The sequence below is a fragment of the Dermacentor variabilis genome, chromosome 4, assembly GCF_050947875.1.
Source record: "Dermacentor variabilis isolate Ectoservices chromosome 4, ASM5094787v1, whole genome shotgun sequence".
Taxonomy (NCBI): domain Eukaryota; kingdom Metazoa; phylum Arthropoda; class Arachnida; order Ixodida; family Ixodidae; genus Dermacentor; species Dermacentor variabilis.
Genome location: NC_134571.1, coordinates 182,291,651 through 182,315,015, shown reverse-complemented (window position 1 = coordinate 182,315,015; position 23,365 = coordinate 182,291,651). Strand labels below are relative to the sequence as shown.

The window sequence follows — 23,365 nt, the reverse complement described above, 5'->3', positions numbered from 1 at the left end:
CCGTCTCATGATGCGGATCTGCCGTCACTACCTGCCCTAAGTAGATGTATTCCCTTACGACTTCCAGTGCCTCGCTGCCTATTGTAAATTGCTGTTCCCTTCCGAGACTGTTAAACATTACTTTAGTTTTCTGCAGATTAATTTTTAGACCCACCCTTCTGCTTTGCCTCTACAGGTCAGTGAGCATGCATTGTAATTGGTCCCCTGAGTTACTAAGCAAGGCAATATCATCGGCGAATCACAGGTTACTAAGGCATTCTCCATCAACTTTTATCCCCATCATCATCATCATCAGCCTGGTTATGCCCACTGCAGGGCAAAGGCCTCTCCCATACTTCTCCAACTACCCCGGTCATGTGCTTATTGTGGCCATGTTGTCCCTGCAAACTTCTTAATTTCATCCGCCCACCTAACTTTCTGCCGCCCTCTGCTACGCTTTCCTTCCCTTGGAATCCATTCCGTAACTCTTAATGACCATCGGTTATCTTCCCTCCTCATTACGTGTCCTGCCCATGCCCATTTTTTTTTCTTGATTTCAACTAAGATATCATTAACTCGCGTTTGTTCCCTCACCCAATCTGCTCTTTTCTTATCCCTTAACGTTACACCTATCATTCTTCTTTCCATAGCTCGTTGCGTCGTCCTCAATTTGAGTAGAACCCTTTTCGTAAGCCTCCAGGTTTCTGCCCCGTAGGTGAGTACTGGTAAGACACAGCTATCATACACTTTTCTCTTGAGGGATAATGGCAACCTGCTGTTCATGATCTGAGAATGCCTGCCAAACGCACCCCATCCCATTCTTATTCTTCTGATTATTTCAGTCTCATGATCCGGATCCGCAGTCACTACCTGTCCTAAGTAGATGTATTCCCTTACCACTTCCAATGCCTCACTACCTATTGAAAACTGCTATTCCCTTCCGAGACTGTTAAACATTACTTTAGTTTTCTGCAGATTAGTTTTTAGTCGCACCCTTCTTCTTTGCCTCTCAAGGTCAGTGAGCATGCATTGTAGTTGGTCCCCTGAGTTACTAAGCAAGGCAATATCATCAGCGAATCGCAAGTTACTAAGGTATTCTCCATTAACTCTTATCCCCGATTCTTCCCAATCCAGGTCTCTGAATACCTCCTGTAAACACGCTGTGAATAGCATCGGAGATACCGTATCTCCCTGCCTGACGCCTTTCTTTATTGGGATTTTGTTGCTTTCTTTATGGAGGACTACGGTGGCTGTGGAGCCGCTATAGATATCTTTCAGTATTTTTACATACGGCTCGTCTACACCCTGATTCCGCAATGCCTCCATGACAGCTGAGGTTTCGACTGAATCAAACGCTTTCTCGTAATCAATGAAAGCTATATATAAAGGTTGGTTATATTCCGCACATTTTTCTATCACCTGATTGATAGCGTGAATATGGTCTATTCTTGAGTAGCCTTTACGGAATCCTGCCTGGTCCTTTGGTTGACTGAAGTCTAAGGTGTCCCTGATTCTATTTGCAATTACCTTAGTAAATACTTTGTAGGCAACGGACAGTAAGCTGATCGGTCTATAATTTTTCAAGTCTTTGGCGTCCCCTTTCTTATGGATTAGGATTATGTTAGCGTTCTTCCATGATTCCGGTACGCTCGAGTTCATGAGGCATTTCGTATACAGGGTGGCCAGTTTCTCTAGAACAATCTGCCCACCATCCTTCTACAAATCTGCTGTTACCTGATCCTTCCCAGCTGCCTTCCCCCTTTGCATATCTCCCAAGACTTTCTTTACTTCTTCAGGCGTTACCTTTGGGATTTCGAATTCCTCTTGACTATTTGCTCTTCCATTATTGTCGTGGGTGCCACTAGTACTGTATAAATCTCTATAGAACTCCTCAGCCACTTGAACTATCTCATCCATATTAGTAATGATATTGCCGGCTTTGTCTCTTAACGCATACATCTGATTCTTGCCGATTTCTAGTTTCTTCTTCACTGTTTTTAGGCTTTCGCCGTTCCTGAGAGCATGTTCAATTCTATCCATATTATACTTCCTTATGTCAGCTGTCTTACGCTTGTTGATTAACTGCGAAAGTTCTGCCAGTTCAATTCTAGCTGTAGAGTTAGAGGCTTTCATATATTGGCGTTTCTTGATCAGATCTTTCGTCTCCTGCGATGGTTTACTGGTATCCTGCCTAACGGAGTTACCACCGACTTCCATTGCACACTCCTTTATGATGCCCACAAGATTGTCGTTCACTGCTTCAACACTAAGGTCCTCTTCCTGAGGTAAAGCCGAATACCTGTTCTGTAGCTTGATCTGGATTTCCTCTATTTTCCCTCTTACCGCTAACTCATTGATCGGCTTCTTATGTACCAGTTTCTTCCGTTCCCTCCTCAGGTCTAGGCTAATTCGAGTTCTTACCCTCCTGTGGTCACTGTAGCGCACCTTGCCGAGCACGTCCACATCTTGTATGATGCCAGGGTTAGCGCGGAGTATGAAGTCTATTTCATTTCTAGTCTCGCCGTTCGGGCTCCTCCACGTCCACTTTCGGCTATCCCGCTTGCGGAAGAAGGTATTGATTATCCTCATATTATTCTGTTCCGCAAACTCTACTAATAACTCTCCCCTGCTGTTCGTAGTGCCTATGCCATATTCCCCCACTGCCTTATCTCCCGCCTGCTTCTTGCCTACCTTGGCATTAAAGTCGCCCATTAGTATAGTGTATTTAGTTTTCACTCTACCCATCGCCAATACCACGTCTTCATAGAAGCTTTCGACTTCCTGGTCATCATGACTGGATGTAGGGGCGTAGACCTGCACAATCTTCATTTTGTACCTTTTATTAAGTTTAACAACAAGACCTCGTTAATGCTATAGAGTTCCTGTATGTTACCATCTATATTCTTATTAATCAGGAATCCGACTCCTAGTACTCTTCTCTCCGCTAAGCCCGGTAGCACAGAACGTGCCCGCTTTTTAGCACTGTATATGCTTCTTTTGGCCTCTTAACTTCACTGAGCACTATTATATCCCATTTACTGCCTTCTAATTCCTCCAATAGCACTGCTAAACTCGCTTCACTAGATAACGTTCTAGCGTTAAACCTTGCCAGGTTCATATTCCAATGGCGAAATATATCGTGTACCTAGGTGCGTTCCAGACAACGTGCATGCCTGAGATTCGACAAACGAGGTTAAGGCCACCGAGAATTGTCACTATATCGTGCCATCTAGGACGAATCAGCGGAAACTCTTAGGCATGTAGTGCCCTCAGGGCCATACAGATCGGCGACAAGGTACCCTTGCTGCCTGCCGGACTATCTTACTGAGCTATGTCAAATGCTCGGTTGCGGTATCCGGATGTTCAAATCCCCCGCCCCCGTTTTTTCTTTACTTTCTCCAGTACACCACATCTGGAGGCTTGGAGTGACGCCTGACACCGGCTAACGATGTCGAGAGTGGGTGCGGCAATACTAATCCACTTGAAACCAAATTAGGAAGGCCCACTAAGCTTGAACCAAGACACTCCCTGACCAGAAGAGGAATTGGCCTCCCTGGTACAGTTTTCGGGCACAACCTCCCGGATGATATCTACAATTAACCCATGGCCATCAGTCCCCAGCAGCCGCGGAGCAACTGACCAAGGCGGCAGTCAGACCTGTAACGCAGCAGAGGGTGCTAAGAATCTCTGGTTCAGGACAGGCTGCCAATAGAAACAGACCGTTGCAACGTTTAACACCCGAACCCTCTCCAGTGAGGCTAGCTTAGCAGGACTCTTTGTGAAACTATCAGACATTGTTTGGGATATTATGGGCCTTAGTGAGATTATAAGAACTGGTGAGGCTTACCTATTGCTAAATAACTGCCATCTCCTCTGCTAGAGAGGTCTCCCTGATAAGAAGCAATACGAAGTAGGATTCGAAATCCATAAGCACATAGTGGGCAACATTGACGAATTCTATAGCAATAAAGAGAGGACAGCACTAGTCGTAATTAAACTTAATGAAAGGTATAGAATAACGGTAGTACAAGTCTACGCTCCAACACCCAGTCGCGACAATGAGGAAGTAGCTCAGGTTTATGAAGATGGTGAATTAGGGACGAGAAAAGTGCAAACTCGGTATACAGTAGTAATGGGTGACTTCAATGTAAATTTGGGGAAAAAGCAGGCCGGTGAACACGCAATTGGCTACTGCGGCATCGATTGTAAAAACGCTAGAGGAGAGATTGAATTGATTTTATTCATTATGGATTACAGGTTATAAAAAAGAATAATATACAGAAGGAGGTCCGATAGTCAAAGGCTGTACCGGGACGTCCTGTTATATTTAAATGTGCGTTTTCTAAAGCAACGAATAGAAGCACATTAAGATCATATATAGGCACACATGGAAGAAAGTAAGTAATATGGTGGTAGAATTCGCAAAAATAAATAAGCTGAGAATAATGAACACCTTTTTCAGGAACGGTAGCAACAGAAAGTGGACCTAGAAAAGGCTTAATGGTGAAACAAGAAATGAAATTGATTTCATACTTTCTGCCGATAACAGCATAGTGCAGGGTGTAGAAGTGATAAGTAGCGTAAAGTGCAGTGATCATAGGTTAGGGAGGGCTAGGATTTACCTCAATTTCTACAGAGAAAGAGTAAAATTGTTCAGGAAAACACAGGTCAACTTAGAGGCAGTAAGGGTAAGAGCACACAAGTTCAGGCTGGTACTTGCAAACAAATATGCCGCCTTAGAACAGAGAGATGATGATGATCACATACAGGAAATGAAGGAAACGATAACGAGGCTGACTTAAGAGGCAGCAATTCAAGTGAGAGGCAAGCCACCAAGGCAACCAGTAGGCATGCTCTCCCAAGTAACAAAGGACCTAATAAAAAAACGACAAAGAATGAAAGTGTCCACTCAAGAGATAAAATAGAATTCGCGGAACTGTCCAAACTGATCAACACGACGAAAATATTTTATATTCGAAATTAAAACAGCAACTCCTCCTATAACTAGAGATGAGGTGAGAAGGGCCTTGTAAGGCATGGAACGGGAAAGAGCGGCAGGAGTAGATACAATAACAGTTAATTTATTCAAAAATGGAGGAGGCATAATAATAGGAAAGCTGGTGGCTCATTATACGAAGTGTCTATCGACTTGGAAAGGTCCCAGAAAACTGGAAGAATGCGAACATTAAACTGATCCACAGTAATAGAGACGTTAATGAACTGATATAAAAATTAGGGGTCTATTAGCATACTCCCAGTATTTAAAAAATATTTACCACAATAATCTCCAATAGAATAAGGGCAACACTGGACTTTAGTCAACCAAGGAAACAGGCTGGCATCAGGAAGGGATACTCTACAATGGATCACGTCTACGTCATTATTCACGTTATCGAGAAATCTACAGCTTGCAATAAGCCTCTGAATATGGCTTTAACAGATTATGAAAAAAGCATTTGATTCAGTAGAGATGCCAGCAGTCATAGAGACATTGCGTAATCAAGGAGTACAGACCCTTTACGTAAATACGCTGGAAAATATCTACAGAGATTCCACAGCCGCCTTAATTCTACACGAGAACAGTAGGAATATATCTATAAAGAAAGGGGTCAGAGAAGAAGCCACAATTTCGCCAATGCTGTTCACTGCTTGCTTGTAAGACGTATTCAAGCTATTAAACTGGGAAGGCTTAAGAGGAAGGATCGACGGGCGAATACTTCAGCAACCTTCGGTTTGCCTATGACATAGCTCTAGTCAGCAACACTGCGCACAAGTTGCAACAAATGATTGAGGACCTTAACAGGGAGAGTGTAAGGATAAGACTGAAGGTTAGCATGCAGAAGACAAATATTATGGTAAACAACCGGGCAAGGGAACATGAGTTCAAGATCCCAAGTCAGCCTGTAGTGTCTGCGAAGGAGTACGTTTAGCTAGGTCAACTAGTCGCAGGGAACCCTGATCATGATAAGGAACTTCACAGAAGAATAAAATTGGGTTGGAACGCGCACGGCTGACATCGTGAGTTCCTGACTGGGAGCTTACCGTTATTATTGAGAGGGAAAGTATACAGTCAGTGCATTTTACCGGTGCTGACATATGGGCAAAAACTTGGGGACTGACAAAGAAGCTTGAGAACAAATTAAGGAACCCGCAAAGAGCGATGGAAGAATGCTAGGGATAAATTTAAGAGACAGAAAGAGAGAGGCTTGGATCAGAGAGCAAACGGCTAAAGACGATATTCTAATAGGCATTAAGAGAAAAAACTCGGTTGGAATCGGTTGGCGCCGGACTGGGGTAATTGGAGATCGCAGGGAGAGGCCTTCGTCCTGCAGTGGACATAAAATAGGCTGATGGTGATGATGATGATGATTATGATGTTGCGCGAAGAGGTAGCCGCCGTAGTCATGGTTTATTTAGGCCTGCCGGCATGGATCCCCGGTCGCTCAGCGCGTCAGCGTGCTCCATTTTCGCGCTACCTCCATGTTAGCCCATTTTCTTCGCCTGCTTGGCAGGTGATAGTTGCGCCCCTACATATGCAATGTGTACCGATGGTTGTTTGGCCTAGATGATGATCGTCGAAATAAAAAAAAATTACCGACGATTACGTTACTTCCTAATGCGAAATTTGAGCGCAGCAAATAAGCTGTTTCACCTTTTCGATAGATTGAGGCAAAGAAATCGAGCAACACATGTATGCGCTATCACAGAATTTTTTTTTATTTTTCACACGTATTCCTTTAACAAAAACTCCACTAACAGTTCTTGACAGTCATGAAGAAACCTTTGTGGTCGGAGAAATAGACTGATATATGTTCGACTTGGTACACCAATGCTTGATTCTCAAAGACGAGATCTATACAAGTGCCTCGCGAGGTTGTCACAGCCGTGGGACGCGTTACGAGCGAGAGGAACGGGATGTTCTCCCGCATAAGTGTTAGGAAATTGCTGTTTGTCTTTATGTCAAGCCGCCACCGATCTGGCTCTCTGATTGCCACCGCACAGGGCGAACGGCAGCGGCAATTTCGGCTCGGGCGGTGCACATATACAGATCCGCCGCCACCGATCTGGCTCTGATTGCCACCGCACAGGGGTTGCATTGGAGGAGGAGCGAAGAAAGGAATTAAGTTCGAGCCGGCGCTTTGACAACCGGAGACTCGCAGGAAGAGGGGGGAGGGGGGCGGCGTGTACACCCAGCGGCAAACGATGGGGGCAGAAGCGCGCGCAGCAAGCGGACAACACGATAAAGGGAGGAGGGAAGAGATAGCAGCGACTGACTGATGCCGCTGACGCCGATAGTGAGTCAACCCCAGCTGCGGAGTTGGTTTCAGGGACAACGAATAACCGGCGCGTCGGCAACTGAAGAGCACCCTATCCGCCACACAAGAACAGGGGGGGGGGACCCTTTCCTCCTCTTTCTGCATGGCGGCGACGGTGTTCTATGCAGTCACGTTATCTTGACTCTCTAGCGGCGTCAGCGGCATCCAGCGGTATCAGTCGGTCGCTGCTAGCGCTGGGGGATGAAAGGGGGGCGGAGCTGGTTACGAGGCCGACGACGACGCGAAACCCAGGAACGGACGCCAAAGAGCTGCGCTCTAAAATGCCTCGATAAGTGATGAGTAGGCAATGAAGTTTCTTATTCACAGTAGGAGCAATGTCGGCAGAGATCCTCTTGTCATTAGTGGGGTCAGGTGACGAACAAGGACGAGAGCACGTCCGGGTAATGCTGGCATAGGAAGAAGCATCGGCAGTGAGCAATAAGATTTCACAGTCACTCGAAGGTGTTAAACGGGCCACGACAGTGTTAAGAAGTGCATGGTAAACAATTCAAAGATGAGGACAGGAAGGGAGGTGGCGTGGCTCATAATAGCGACGACAGTAACAGGAATAGCGACAGTGTACGTCAAAGCCATGTCAACGAGTGGAGAGATGACATAGTCTATGTCACGTACAAGCGGATGTGAGTTGAAAATGAGGGAAACAGCGGCTTCATATGGTAACCGGCTGAAATCAAAAGACCATAAATAAGGAGGTGCAGCACGAAACAGGGGCCAGAATCGCAAAGCATGTCTAACTAAACAATGCCTGTAGAGTAGTCAATGTGCTTACGGTGGGTCACAAGAGTCGCGACCCAGAATCAGATCATAAGGGCAGCACTCCGGTATGATAAAGAGAACGGTAGTTGAGTGGCCAGTAATTATCACTAGCCCAGTGCATATGCCGACGACTGGAGACCCGGATAGAAAGTTGGGCGAGTTCATACGGTGACATATTGCCATAAACAAAGCCACAAAAGACTTCCGTCTACGCTATAGATCTTTTGCATAGCTGTCCTGGCACCTTCGTCGTTGTCTTGGGGCTGGAGCCACAAACATGCCCAGCATGTGGCACCGAATTGCACCGAGTGGTTGTCAGTTGTTTCAAGGTCGTGGCATTATCCCCTCCCTAGAGGCATCGTCTCGATGCGGAACATTGATGCACTGGAGATTGCTACGGTTATACCGTTAAGGAAGACGTAGGTGGTGAGAGAGGTGTAGAGCTTTGCGGTCAGCGGGAGTAGTATAGCTTCAACCTAGAGATGTTAACCACATCGGACATACGTGGGCGTCGGGTACGGCAAGTGGTGCCTTCTCCTTCAGGAATCACTTCCTCTGTGACGTCGCCGAGTCGTTCAACGATCCTATAAGGTCCAAAGTAACGGCGCAAAGGTTTCTCCGACCGACTACGCTGTCGTCCACACCCATACTTTGTCACCGGGTTGATAAGTAACGTCTCGGGGAGGACGATTATATCGGTCGGCGTCCTTGTGTTGTTGGTAACGGACACGCATTCGTGCGAGTTGGCGCGCCTATTCGTCGCATCGAACGAATTCGGCAGCATCAGTGACAACATTACAACATTTCGTAGGTAAAAGTATTGCGCCCAACGTTGTGACAGCCTCCCGGCAATGGACCAAGCGAAAAGGGGTGAAGCTGGTAGCTTCTTGAACGGCAGTATTATATGCAAACGTAACATATGGGAGAACGTCGTCCCAGGTTTTGTGGTCGATGTTAACGTACATGGAAATCATATCAGCGATAGTTTTCTTTAGGGCCAAACCATAAAACCTTCCCTACCTTAGTAAGGAAGCCTTCATTGCGGTGAGGCCCACCTTATGTCACTCTGAAAGCTTCCTTACTGAGGGGCCCTCGGTAAAGGCTTCCTTGGTGCTTCCTCATCCTAAGGTAGCTCCGAAGCTACCTTCATGCGTCCTTACTCCGCTCCTGGCCCTGAACGAGCGCTTCACCCCAACGCGTAGCCACTTGGTTTCCTTGCGCATGCGCGCTGTCGTCCACGTGCGGAGAAGCGCGAGCATGGTACGCGTATCCAGGCATGTTCGTTTCAGTCACGAGTGCGGCATGAAAGCGTTGATAGGCGTTGCTAGGCGTTGCAGGACGCCGGCGTGCCAGGGTTGCTGGAGCACATCAAGTTTTGCACTGTAATATGGTACTTTTTTTGCGTTTAGTGAACAAAACTAGAAAAAGACACCCACGCATCTCTATATTACCTCTTAAATTTAAAAATTGTGTGACAACACAGCATTTTTTATGGAATATGTGTTCGCGTAAAGCTTTTAAGAGTTCATCTCGAACCCAGGCATGCGACAACTGCTCCTTACGTGAGGACGGGCGAAGGGATCTTTCAGAGTACGCTTGCTTCCTCCATCGGTCCTTCGCTGTAAGGAGGCCTCACGTAAGGTTAGGAAGCACTCGAAGGAAAGGAACGCTTCATTGTTTGGGCCTTACTCTTTCTGCGAGCCCATTCGTCTGGGGATGGTAAGCAGTGGCTTTGTGGTGAACTGTACCACTGAGAAGCATGCTATCTTCTGTGAGCTGCGCTGTAAATGCTGTGACCCGGTCGGTTATAACCACTGTTGGAGCACAGGGACGGAGTACGATACGATGTACAAAGAAGGTTGCAATATCATTAGCAGTGCGTCGTGGGATAGCTCGGGTTTCAATGTAACGTGTAAGACAGTCTGTGGCAACCGCAATCCAACGGTTATCAGCCCTCGACATGGGGAATGGTCCAAGCAAATCTATGCCAACCTGCTGAAAAGGGATCTGCGGAGGATCCACGGGAGAGAGAAATCCAGCGGGAAGCATGGGTGGTGTCTTGCCTCTTTGGCAGTCGCAACATGTCTTCACGTATTGCTTTACGTCACGCCCAGTGCATATGCCGACGACTGGAGACCCGGATAGAAAGTTGGGCGAGTTCATACGGTGACATATTGCCATAAACAAAGCCACAAAAGACAAAAGTTTAGGCCAGAAGTATTTTGGCGTATGCGTGAAGACGTCCGTGCGAATCCCAAGTGGCCCGAAGATGGCCCGTCGTGAGAAGCCCGAAGGATGTCGTCACGTAGTGAAGACGGCACTACAAGAAGGCAGGCGGTTGCGGTCGAGTGGAAACCAAATTTGTAGAGGACGCCATCGCGGATGAAATACGAGGATAACTTGCGGACGAACATACGAGGCGGCTCTGGTGGACGGTACTCAAGGTAGTCGATGAGAGGCCGGAGTTGTGAATCATCGCGCTGTTGCTTGCTGATGTCTGATACTGTGATAATGGAAAGAAATGCGTCCTATTCATCAACGTCGAATGCGACGGGTGAAAAGGAGCCCCGTGAAAGGCCGTCGGCGTCGATGTGTTTACGCCCGGACTTGAACACTATGCTCATATCGTGTTCTTTCAACCGAAGACTCCAGCTTGCAAGACGGCCAGATGGATCTTTCAGTCTGGCGAGCCAGCACAATGAATGGTGATCTGTCACAACTCGAAACGATCGGGCGTACAAATATGGTTGGAACTTACCAATTGCCAACACAACGGCGAACCATTCCTTCTCCGTAGTGGAATAGTTCCTTTCAGCTTGAGCCAAAGTGCGGCTTGCGTACGCAATGACGTGCTCGACTCCATCTTGCCACTGTACAAGGACGGCACCAAGGCCAGCGTTGTTGGCATCCATGTGCGAATCGGTGCCACTGTCTTCGTCAGTGACCTAGAACTGGAGACCTATGCAGACGTTCCTGGAGTCCACAGAAGGCCTCTTGTTGGTCCTGCTCCCAGACAAACGGCACATTATTCTTTGTTAACCATTGCAAAGGTTCGGCTATCCTTGAAAAGTTAGCCACGAAGCGTCGATAATATGCGCAAAGCCCTAGAAAATGGCGGAGTTCGTTTTTGTTCAAAGGTGTTCGAAACGAAGCAACAGCAATGGTTTTGTCGGGTCTGGTCGAATGCCTTCGTAGCTGATGGCATGGCCAGATAATTTGTGTTCGTCATACCCGAAATGGCATTTTTGAGGCTTTAAAGACAGGCCAGCAGTACAAATTGCGCAAGAACTGCTGGTAAGCACTGATGGTGCTGCTTAAATGTTTTGAAAACACAATGATATCGTCTGAATAGACAAGGCGTGAGTGCCACTTCAGACCTGAAAGAACCGTGTCCATCATGCGCTGAAAGTAGCAGACGCAGAAAGGAAGGAAGGACCGAAAGGAAGGACCTTGAATTCGTAGAGTCCGTCAGGCGTAATAAATGCGGTTTTCTCACGGTCACGGTCATCAACCTCTATTTGCCAGTAGCCGCTGCGAAGGTCCATCGATGAGAGGTATCGAGCAAGTCGAAGGCGGTCCAAAGAGCTGTCGATGAGGGGATCGGGATAAACGTCCTTCTTCGTAACGTTGTTAAGCTTGCGATAGTCAATGCAAAAATGCAGTGTACCGTCTTGCTTTTTCACCAGAACCACAGGTGACGCCCATAGACTGGTGTAGGGCTGCATGATGTCGTCGGTAAACATTTGATGGACTTGCTTTCGGATGGCGTCTTGCTCTTTACGACAAACACGGTAGGCACGTTGGCGCACGGGTGTTCCATTGGGACTTGTAATAATTCTGTGTTTCGCAATAGGCGTTTTGTTCACTTTCGATGATGAAGCCAAACAGTCCGCAAAAGACTGTAAAAGGCTTCGAATGCTATCTTGTTGTTCGCCTGATAATTTAGAATTCACATCATTATTGCTGTTGGCTGCTACGTCACAGTTAGAATATCGATCATTGCGTCCTCCAGTTAAACATAGCAATTGTCACTGACTGGCTCCAAATAGGCGATGGAAGTTCGTAAGGCGAAATGCTGGTATTCACGACGGAAATTGGGCACGAAAATCTGAGCAGTCCGTGACGACAGCTGCAAGATGCATCGGGCTATACAAAGCTGTCGAGCCAACAAGACTGACAGATTGCCTTCAGCGATTCCAAGATGGGGAGGATGATCGTCTGTTTCTACGGTGGTCAAAGCAGTACTCCGGGGTGGCAAAGTAGAGCAGTCACCGGAAACGTATAACACAGTGGACTGTGGGTGATCGTCGTCCGAATGAGTTGCGTGTTCGAAGCAACTCGCGATGCTTTATGATAGCGCCGTACTCTCGAAGAAAGTCCATGCCGAGTATGACCTGCCTAGAACACTCTGACAGGTGATAAATGAACCGACAAATGCGGCCTCACAAATTTGTATTGTACCCTCGCAGTGCATTTGGCGATCGGCGTGAGAACATGACCGCCGGCTGTACGGTGCTTATGTCCTGGTCACGGTATCGTCACCTTACGAAGCGCAGTAAGCAGTTGTCCGCTCATGACAATAATCAGCGTCATTGCATTGTCAACATGCCGTCATCGTCAAGTCGTCCTAGTCACACCATACTTGTACCATCATTAATCCATTATTATCAATCCTTCGTCGTTGCGCGTATTATTCACATGTCGGAGCACAACAAGGTTTGTCAGACCCAAATTGGCAACTTTGTTTCTGTCTGCATAGGCAAGAGCGCTCACAACGTTTAACAAGGTTCTAAATAAAGGAAATAAAAGTTATGCGGGTCCCACGTGCTGTGGAAAACAATGTAACCGAATCATTCTGCGCTTTTTGCTTAGTTAAGATATTGACGGCGAATGTTTAGTATCATCTTCAACGCTTAGCCGATACGAGGGTGGCGCGTTGTGATTAAATTTTACCTTGCGTGTACTACGGCGGTTTCACCGCCTAGTAGAAAGAACGCACATGGGGAGGTGTTTCGTTGAAGTGTTGTTGTGCGCAATACTTTATAACCTCTGAGGCTGTCGAGCTTATTCATAGCCTTACATGGCACAACGGATCGCGACAGAAGTAATAAACGTTTATGTAACAATGGGTCTGCACGTGCAAAAACCACAATTTTCTATGATGCACGGCGCCGTGGTGTTCTGTAATGTGTCCATAAAACTAGCGTTTTATTATTTAGCCCTTGTCGAAATGCGGCTGCCGCAGTCGGTACCAAACCCGCGACCTCGAGCAATGTCATAGCTGTAAAACTAAAACAGTGGGCACAGAAGCGTTGATGTGACGTGTAACCGCTTCCGCAGTGTTGCCAGACCATACGCTGTGCTTGAATGCGGCTCTCCTTCTGCACGATCTGTGTAAGTTGTGCACTTGAAGAATATATGTGGCATTTATTTTTCAGAAATACCAGAATCGTACCGTATGGCATCTTGCACTTATATTTAACCCATTTGCACGCAACCACTTTCTTGTGTAGCGCTTCCTTGCCTTAATAATAATAATATTTGGGGTTTTACGTGCCAAAACCACTTTCTGATTATGAGGCACGCCGTAGTGGAGGACTCCGGAAATTTTGACCACCTGGGGTTCTTTAACGTGCACCTAAATCTAAGCACACGGGTGTTTTCGCATTTCGCCCCCATCGAAATGCGGCCGCCGTGGCCGGGATTCGATCCCGCGACCTCGTGCTCAGCAGCCCAACACCATAGCCACTGAGCAACCACGGCGGGTCGCTTCCTTGCCTTCTCAGGTCACATTTTCCTTATCCCCTACCTCCACCTTGTATGGAAACTGCAAGCGAAACGTGGCAAGGCGGTTCTTCACTCGATTCGCGACTGTGTCGATTCTACTCATTCTCTGCCTTCTCTCCACCCGCCTCTCTATCATTCTATCTAGTTTCCTACGGCACTTGCACGTTAGTAGGGAGGTCAGCGCTAGAATTTCTGCAGTGCTTGGCGGGAATCAAAAATTTAACAGATGTCACGAGCCTAATGCGGCGACGCCCAGGGAGCTCGAGAGGGCATTGTGCACGTTCGCCACAGTGCAAAGGTTCACAAGTTTCTCGCGTTGCCTCTCCTCTCTGCCGCACTCCTGTCATGCAAACACATGCTCTGAAGCACCTCCTGACGTGGTGTTTAAGACAATAGCAGCAGTAACAGCCGTGGGATAGTCGAAGGAAGAGTCAAAGAAAGCTTGGCTTTAAAAAGTGATAACTGCGCATCCCAGCACGTAGTTTTCACTTAATCACGGTAGCTATTATTTAACATTGAATTTCCCTAAAGCATTTCTTTGTAGGGTATTTGTAGAAATCTTGCTAAGCGGATGTCCTACACACACTGACAGATACTGAAAGAACTACAAATAAGACGAGTGGTGGTCTCACCTAACAATTCATTATGTTTGTCTCGGAGTACCCAGCATTAGTTTCACATACATTTTGTCTCTTCGAACGTAGAACTACGCACTTATACAGACAGAGAAAGCGGTTTCACTGCCAATGCGGGCTAGTTTGCTTTGCTGAAAGACAGAGATAGAGAACGCAGGAAGGAGAGGGAGGGAGGTCACCCGGACCTTGTTTAGTTTGCCACCCTACACGTGGGGTGGTAGATAGGGGAGGCGAAGAGAAGAAAAAGAGAGCAGGTGCAGAAAGACAACCTTTACGGTCAGTGATTTGTGCAGAATCATAAACTTCTGTACACAATTTTCGATTACTCTTCTTCTGTACCCATAATTGCTTTTTCTCGGCCAATCACAAATCCACGCCTCCCGCCCCCTCACATCTTCGTTCTTCCATTGCAAGCAAACAAGAGGAAAATTGTGCTCCACTTACTTTCAGTAAGCGAACGCCTGGCTAAGACAACGACTGCTCCAGCGAGGATGCAGCCATAGATGGCTACCAGATTTTCCACTCCATTGTCCAGGTGTATGCAGACCCGGTCTCCAGGAACCACGCCATTATTCCGGAAACCAACAGCATAACGCTTCATGTGAACCAAGGTTTGGCTTCCAGTGAGGCTGACGACATCGCTAACCTGCAAATGGTCGTAACGTTCACTCGTTTGCAACACTCTACTAATGCACCGCATGGCACAATTGTACCATCTGCCATCTGACGTTTATTTGACCTAACTATGTGGTTCTCATTGTCCTCAAGCAGGCTATCATTCGAGCAATTTAGCAGCTCGACCATTGGAGCCACCTCCGAGTCAGACCCAGGCTTCAAAATCCTGGACGACACGACATCCACCACTTGCTGAGTTGCAACCGAAAGACACCATATGATGCTATAGGGTTAAGGATAGCCTGTCATTGCCTATAAAAATTCTAAAAAGGTTCCCACACGTACGGGGATGAATGCTGGAATGTGCAGGTGCTACAACGATATTCATGTTAGCGGGGATACATCGTCCTTACGTTGCACAGAGTACTCTGCGTATATTGGTATTGTGGAGCAAATGGTCCTCAGCTAGGTCATAGTAGGTTACACGACAAAGAAGTTTTCAAGCTGTTATCTCCATCCCCTTGGTATTATCATTTTAATAGTTGCGCATTGTACCGACTGAAGAGTTTGCCAGCAGAGACTTGGCTCACGGACACTGTTATTACACCCCCAGCTAATATGTAATCGCTTATAGTCTGGCGAATATTGCCAATGGGTTCTACGCCCCACTATGGTTGACAGACACTATCTCGCTCCGGTAAGCGGCTACGCTATACAACATAGTTCATACCAGAAGGGCGTAGTATTCATGCAGTTGTGAAGCAGAAATCCTCTACAGCGCACTCAATAACAGAGCTTGAATTTCTTGATTGCGCTCATGGTAACGCTGGAAACCCTTTTGAAAAGTTATCGCGAATATTTGATTAATTGTCAGTTCTCAATTAGTTGTCATTCCGCACAGTGTAACAAACACCTGGAATTTAAGGTATGAATTAGTAGCGTCTTTTTCTCAGTTGCGCCGTTATTCTGGCAGGGAAATACTATTTGTTTAAACAGAGACCAATGGAGTATCGATAGGGATTCAAGGTTCCTTTTCACCCAGCGCAACGTGTTTCACGCTAGTTCCTACAATGTGGCTGGTCGCTGCTGGGCATTCGCGCTGCTTGTCTGTGGCTCACGTGCTGCGTGCGCAAATAGGTTCCCTCGGGTATCACCGTGGAATTCATGGCCATTGCAAGAGACATTCGTGTTCTTGTTCTTGCTCTTCCTTATTATTGTTCTTGTTGCATAAATTATTTTAAGAAGCTGCGTGACTCGCCTAAAGGCTTGTAAACGACATCTTAAAGTTATTTTCTTTACTATTCGTGTAGAGAGCGAAGTACGCGCGTAGAGGTGTTTCAATATAATATTCAATCAAAGCTCTTTTATGAAAGTCCAAACAGCGTCCTACATACATGATGTGCGGAGAGAACGTGTAATTTGATGTTACTTTTTGGGGATAGCGACTGCCGCTCAGAGACAAAAACTTTCTGCAACACTTCAGCGATGAACATGCGCATGCGTAAATGACTGTCTCGTAATAATCATGAGCACAAACGACAGGACCTGCAATGAAACACTGGAAACCCTGGCATCAGCGATGGTGTTCACAAAGAGAAAAAGTGTTTTAGTCGAAACGCAGATATATATATATATATATATATATATATACACACCTTACTGCGATTCTACACATACCTACATAGATGGTGGGATAAATTCGCTACCTGTACTTCAACATGTGCACGAATGTATGATTGTAGCAATAAACCGGTACCTGCTCTGACGAAATATAGGACTGAGCGCCAGCAGCCCACTCACAGAGGGTCTATGTCATGTGTCCTCATAAATAATGTTTTCTGTTCACACAACAAGGCACATCACGTTGCCATGTATTGCTACTGGCGCTGACTTTGCCTTCGCAGTCTGCGACTCTTAATTCGAAGCAGCGAGCTTCATCTGCGAAATGGTTTTCACAGTAAGGTAGTAGAACCTTATTGTTTTGCTTCTTATGACCTCAGTAAGTCTTTCGTTCGTCATACATGTGAATCTCCTTACGTATGCTAGCCTTTATAGTAGTTCTCAGTGCAGTTGGCAACCGTCCACAGGTGCAGTAGACAATTTACGAAATGCTGAAAGTGTGCTTTTTCACTCATGTTGGTGACCCACGCATGATGGTGGACTTAATCCTCGACCAGAAATAAGTCAGACACACAGAAGCTTTTGCCGCTATCTTAGCCATAATATTTGTCTTACTGCATCATAACTGTTTGCAAGCCTACTCTCGGTACAATGGTGTGTGAGCAGGAGGTCGGCCGTTCCATGCCGCGGAATAAAATAGTGTGAAAAGGCCTAGTTCGTGAATTTCAGATAGTCTCGTCGGACCACCGGAAACCGCGTGAGCAGCATGGTTGCTTGCTATAGCGTGATTCCAGCTGTGGAGCTCCGCTAATAGAGAAGCCAGTGACCGCAAAGGCCGCTTGGTCCCAATAAATATTATCATGCCTCTCGCTTCTTAGTTACCTGCCTTGGTCAACCTCTGTTAGCTTCATCGGTATTCCTATTGTATTCTCTATTGCGGAAGTCATCTCCGGTGGTGGAATGGTCTCTTGTTAACCTGATGCAATGTTATGCGAAGTGTTTTTCATTTGTAACATGTATTGGCTTAGAGACATCTGTATACAGTGTTTCCTTACTGCAAGTCCTCACCTATTATACAAAAGAAAAACTTATTTTCTCATACTCAGGCCTTTTCTTTTGAAAGATAAAAACAAATTCTGCATTTTTCTAGTCACAACAACCATCCTTCCAGGGTCATTACATCTCGCACCTTTTAATCGGGCTTTTGGGTTAATATATAGCCGGGGTATCTCATTTCATTTCATTTATTTTCACCTTAAAGGCCCGGAGGCATTATATAAGGGAGGGCTTTATTCCTTGTAACAATGTTAGAAGAAGTGTACAGAACAGTAAACATTCATCTCGCTTCCATCGTTATTTTGACATTCTTGATAATAGCAGATTATTACCAAGGTGCCCAGGCATCCACTTAGGCGAACTTGTTTTCTATGTAACACTTTCCCATCATTTACTACGTGCGATTTTTTTCCACCAAACAAGCATGATAAAGGTGGAGTCCCTTCACCAGAGGCAAATTTCTGTTCTTATCAATCTGGAGCGATCGTTTTTTGACTGGCCACTTACAGGCACAAGGTGGTGATTTGAAACGCGTATAAACAGGTACGCGTACGCATGGGCTCCTTTAGATGGAATGTACGTCTTTTCACAACGGGCCTAGGACAGTAGACTTTTACTCTTTGCCCGTATATCGCACTTGCATGGCGTCGCAGCTTTCAAAAAACTGCAGCGCTTCTGAATAACAGTTGCTCCGTGAAACAGGCGTGAAACTGCAGTGCCACGCCATCTGACGTTGGAGGAAATATGAGCTTTTGTAAAGCATTTGTTACCAAAATACATATATATGGCATTGTTACGCCTTATGTTTTATACATAGCGCATCATTCATCGCGCAAAGCTGTCCCACACGAATTGAAAACTGTACTCGACAACTACATTACTTCCGTGAGTGGAAGAGAGCACAAGCCGGCACTCGTCCGAGTTTTCTTTTTTGACCCTTGATTGGACGCGCCCGCGCTTACTGGGCCGCATCAGGAAACCTGGCCTGCTGTACTACCTTCATCTGGTGCATTAGTGACTTGCTAGATGATTATCTTCGTGTGAGTGTCTACAATGTACCTGAAATGCAATGTGGTGTACCACCGTTGTAAAAACTCATTCGTGACTTGCAACACAGCCACGGCCCCGGATGTACATGTGATGCAATCCCGAAACGAACATTACTGTGTACTCACCAGCAGTACTTTTTCAGGGTTCACAAGCAATTTCTCCTTGGCCAGATAGTAGAAAGAGCACTCAGGAATGTCCACATCGGGGTATGGCGAGTAGATGACACGATCATGGATACGAGCCTTCATATTTCTGGGTAATATTATCGGGATCACTGCATCACAGAGCAAAATTGAAGCGCATAAAAGCTTGTCGACATTTCTGAAATAAATACTCCTGATTTCTAGTCCCATAACTCTACGTGCAATGGACAAGGATGCCCGTATGCACTCGCAGGAGCCGCACCAAATAGTTCTTTACGGTGGGGCTTCTGAGGGAAATGTATTGTAGCAGTTTAACCACCTCTGCCTCTTTATGCTGCTTCAGGCACAATTGCCAAACTCTCGTATTTTACATGACATGATTGTAATTGTTGTAAATGAGGCACACAAGCAGGCGTGTCACTTGATTTATTTAATACATTGCGGACTTTCTCCTAGTGTTGCGCACTGGCTACGCGAAGCTGAAATGATAATCATTTCACGTTTTCCAACCAGCGGAATGGTTGTAGGGCAGATGGAATGGAAAAGGAATTAAACACCGAAATTCCGGAATGGAATTTGAATCAAATGAGCACATTATTCTGGACCGCTAAACGTTCATTTTAAACAGCACTACAAGTACACTATATCAGTAAATTTCTCTAAACTAGACTTGGCCAATTTCTTACAAATTTCCATATTTTAATCACAGCTCTTTTAGTATCTTCCATAGGTGACTGCCTCTGCCGCAATAATTACCAACAAAACGGTATTCTACACATTCAACACTTCTGGAGACCATGAAACTTTTCTGCGTTACAAGGATTGCGTGCGTTTAAAGTCAGCACGAATTAGCTGCCAAGAATGATTCGATTTCTCAAGACCACTCTTCAATGACCCCAGAAACTTTGAGGCCGAAGACGATGTCGCATATGATTACAGCCTGCGCCAGTCCATGGTGATTTTAAGCACGCGTTTTTTTTTTTCACATTGTCTAATATCGAGAAGGCGGGATAACAGGTGGTCACAAAGGTGTCCTGGAAAAAATAATGCCACCTCGCATATTCCAGTAAATATAAAACGCGATATTGTCGTGCCAAACAAGAATGCTTTCCAAAGTGATAAAATAATAGTACGTACGCGGTAACAATTATACGCATTATTATTGGTCAGATTGTTAAGTTTTGAAGAGTATGTTATTGTTAAGGGCCGTGTAAGCGAAAATATTCAGCCATTATAGAGAAAGGGTTTCATTTACTGTAAAGTAGGAGTAGAATCGGTCAGCAAGGCCAGTTAAAGATTGAGAGTGGTGAAACTCCACTCATGCCAAAGAGTTTCCAAACATTTCCGCACTCCGCAACACCGTGGGAATGGAATGGTGGGGCCCACTCCATAACTCTGCTTAGTAAATTAAAGGGCACTGCGTGAGATTTGTCGCGGAAGGCCCTACAAACTTTTCATTTGAAGTTTTACCCTATATTCGGCACTTTTGCAGAGAGTAATTATTCTTGAATAAAATATTCAAAAGAGTGACTTTATTAAACTGTGCTAACTGTTGCATACAGCAACCAACATGCAATCGGTCACGTTTTCCTAGATTGCATTGCATATCTTTAAGATTTCGATAAAGTTATCCGGGAAATCAAAAACAGCAGTATAGGCAAGAAGTTCGGCACTGCAGAAATACCAAGGTTAAACTGTTGTTCTGGTCACCGGTAAGATGAACGACAGATATAAAAACACCTGTAGACAAAATAGACAAACAAGAACTCCTCCTAGAGTATACAGTGCATCTTGAATACGTCTCAGTTTATGTCTTACAAGGTAACCAAAATTTACGTACAACGTCAAAGTGACTTCCAATTACCTGTGGAAAAATACAGCGTGTGTGCCGTGGAGAGTCCGTGGGTGTGCCGATAAAGGCTTTGTTTTGTGATACGTCGGATAGTGATTACGCAGCCCATAGAGGTTCTGGTACTGATACCCGTACTCGTTTACTCGTAGCTTGAAACCAACGAGTACACGCGCCCTGCGGCACGCTGCCTATACGAAATGTCTACCTTCTTCCGTCCTAGCAGATATAGTTGATGATTTGAGCTGCCGTTATGTAGAGGCCGCCAAACAACCGCTTCAATGCGACTGCCGTAGAACCATGTTAATATGCCGCGCTATTTTAGTTCAAGATATTACGAATTCACGATTTCCACTGTTTATTTCCATCAACAGCTAGACTAGACCGCTCTAGATGCATAGCGAAGTTTGATTGGCTCATGTTTTCAGCGATTCAACTTATTAATACTGTTCTGCTAAAAAATGATAATCGAAGGTTACGTAACTGCTAAAACCTTCCACAAAATACTGTTGTTAAAGAAAACAAAACAAACTTACCTACTCATGTGATGTAGTATTATTCTACGTAGGAAAGTAAAACCTGAGCGCCGATGAGCTAAGAAGACCGTATGGCCGTTTTAGCCACGGCGATTGCAGCCAGCAACAAGGCAAGCCGCCTGCTTTGTTCAGATAAGCTAGACTATCATCTATCACTATCGAGAGCCAAACGTAATATGTCCGCCAAGATACCACCCGAACTTCCTGCCGGCGTGAAATGAAACATCTTTTACGCATCACGTTCAATAGGTTGGCGTAGTTCTGTTACTTCTGCCAACTGGATAGTCGTGCGCTTCTTCAGGAGCAACGAATGCTACGGAGACTTCATACGAACCACTTAAAATGATGGTCTCGACAATCACAGACAGTTAGCGACAGCAAAAGTTATCTCTGTGCCACTAAGGATGCTTTATTTACTGTCCGCTGCTAGACAGTTTTAGTTACACGTACGTAGAGACTTCACGTACGCAAACGTCAAAAGCCTACGTACTTTACGTGCACGCCATCTGAAACGCTTTTAGCTACACGTACGCGACACACGCCAAGAGGGGCCCCGTAGCTCCATCTATCGGGAAATAAGAACACGGCGGTAGCCAATTCAATCCTGTCGCCGTGTTTCGATGCGAGCCGTCTGCGGGCGCGCGGCCCGCTATCGCTTGTTCGTGATCTCGCGGAACTCCCTCGCGAAGCTGTCTGCGTGCGCAAAAAACGCACGCAAAGAATTGAATCTCACGTACGTCCGTGAGACGCGCGCGGGGCCGCTACGTTCTACGCATGCGCACTGCTCACACGTAGAAGCTCTGCGTACGCAAAGCCTCTACGTACGTGTAACTAAAACTGTCTGATAACTATTGCATTACCGACTCGTCGCAATTTACAGCGTAGTTGCTGCTTCTGGAGTTGGTTCCAGAGCGCACACCACTATTCGCTTGGCTTGTGCAACCTCATACAAACATTTTCAGTATAGGTTTGGTGATAACATATACGAAGGCGCGTCTTGGGCCGACTTGCATCTCCGAAATGTAGGCTCTACTTATACAACTTCACATAATTGCGACTCAGTAATATAAGCAAAAATCTACAATGATATTAACATAGGTATGATAGCACTTGGGTTCGCTCATGCCTTGCGTCAATTCTGCGTACGCTCCGTTCATTGAATAGCGTGTTGAAGACTTACCTGCGTGTGAACCGCCAGTAAAAAATGAGTTGCACGTTTCTGTCAGGTTTACGACGTGTGTTCGCTTGGCTGGAAGCGTCAAGGAAGCCGTGAATTACAAGAAAACACGGTTAGAGGGAGCTTACCGAAAATACAGCGCCAGCAGCTTCTACTGACGGTGCACTGGAAGCGTAAACCTAATCAAGCATGATGACGCCCATCCAATCTCTGCAGTCGCCTTTAATCTAAAGACTTTGCTCAGAAGAGGCGTCGTCAAAGGAAAGCCACGGTATTATCGTGTTTTATTTGCTTCTGCGCTTCAAACCTATCTTATCTGGCTAGCGCAAAGAGAGAAGGATTGTCAGAGGACCCTCCTAGTTTCTCTGCTCGCCCCTTTGTATGTAGCCTTTTTATTTTCTCGATACGAGCCTACTCGAGCGTTCACGCTTTTGGGTGGCAGTAGAGTCTTGCTATCAATGTTCTTGAGACTTTATATCACAATCTCTAGCAGCCAAACGTTTCGAAAGTCGCAGAGCTCTTGAGATAAGTCAAAGCGGGTGCGCCTAAATTGGGGTCGCGTACTGTCCTATGGTGAAATTTCACAGACGTCTTGCAAAGGCGCTAACTTTCTTCTTTTCGTTCGCATTGAAGAGGAGGGCATATGTTCTGTTTCGGCGAACGGAAGACATCTAAACTGCGAATAGGGAAGCGTTTATGCCGCAATGACTGAATTGAACAAGCTGCGCTGAGGCCCGATCACACAGGTCTCGCCGCACGCGCCTGTCTTACACGTCTAACCAAGTTAGCCGCGGGGACGATGCAGGTACTTGCCCTTAGCAAATG

At 46.0% G+C, this 23,365-nt stretch overlaps 1 protein-coding gene across 5 annotated transcripts in view; it reads right to left on the bottom strand.

Moving 5' to 3' along the window:
* LOC142579985 (luciferin 4-monooxygenase-like) overlaps positions 1-22,776 on the bottom strand; it is a 122,877-nt gene extending 100,101 nt beyond the window's left edge. The window contains exons 1-4 of one of the 5 annotated variants that reach the window (XM_075690687.1): positions 22,669-22,776; positions 22,544-22,612; positions 18,961-19,109; positions 14,939-15,140 (exon numbers count right to left, since the gene is read on the bottom strand). In XM_075690687.1, the coding sequence (XP_075546802.1) occupies positions 14,939-15,140; positions 18,961-19,083 (325 nt within the window). In that variant the 5' untranslated portion in view covers positions 19,084-19,109; positions 22,544-22,612; positions 22,669-22,776. The other 4 variants (XM_075690692.1, XM_075690690.1, XM_075690689.1 and 1 more) reach the window with 4 other exon arrangements.
* Positions 22,777-23,365: the final 589 nt, after the last annotated feature.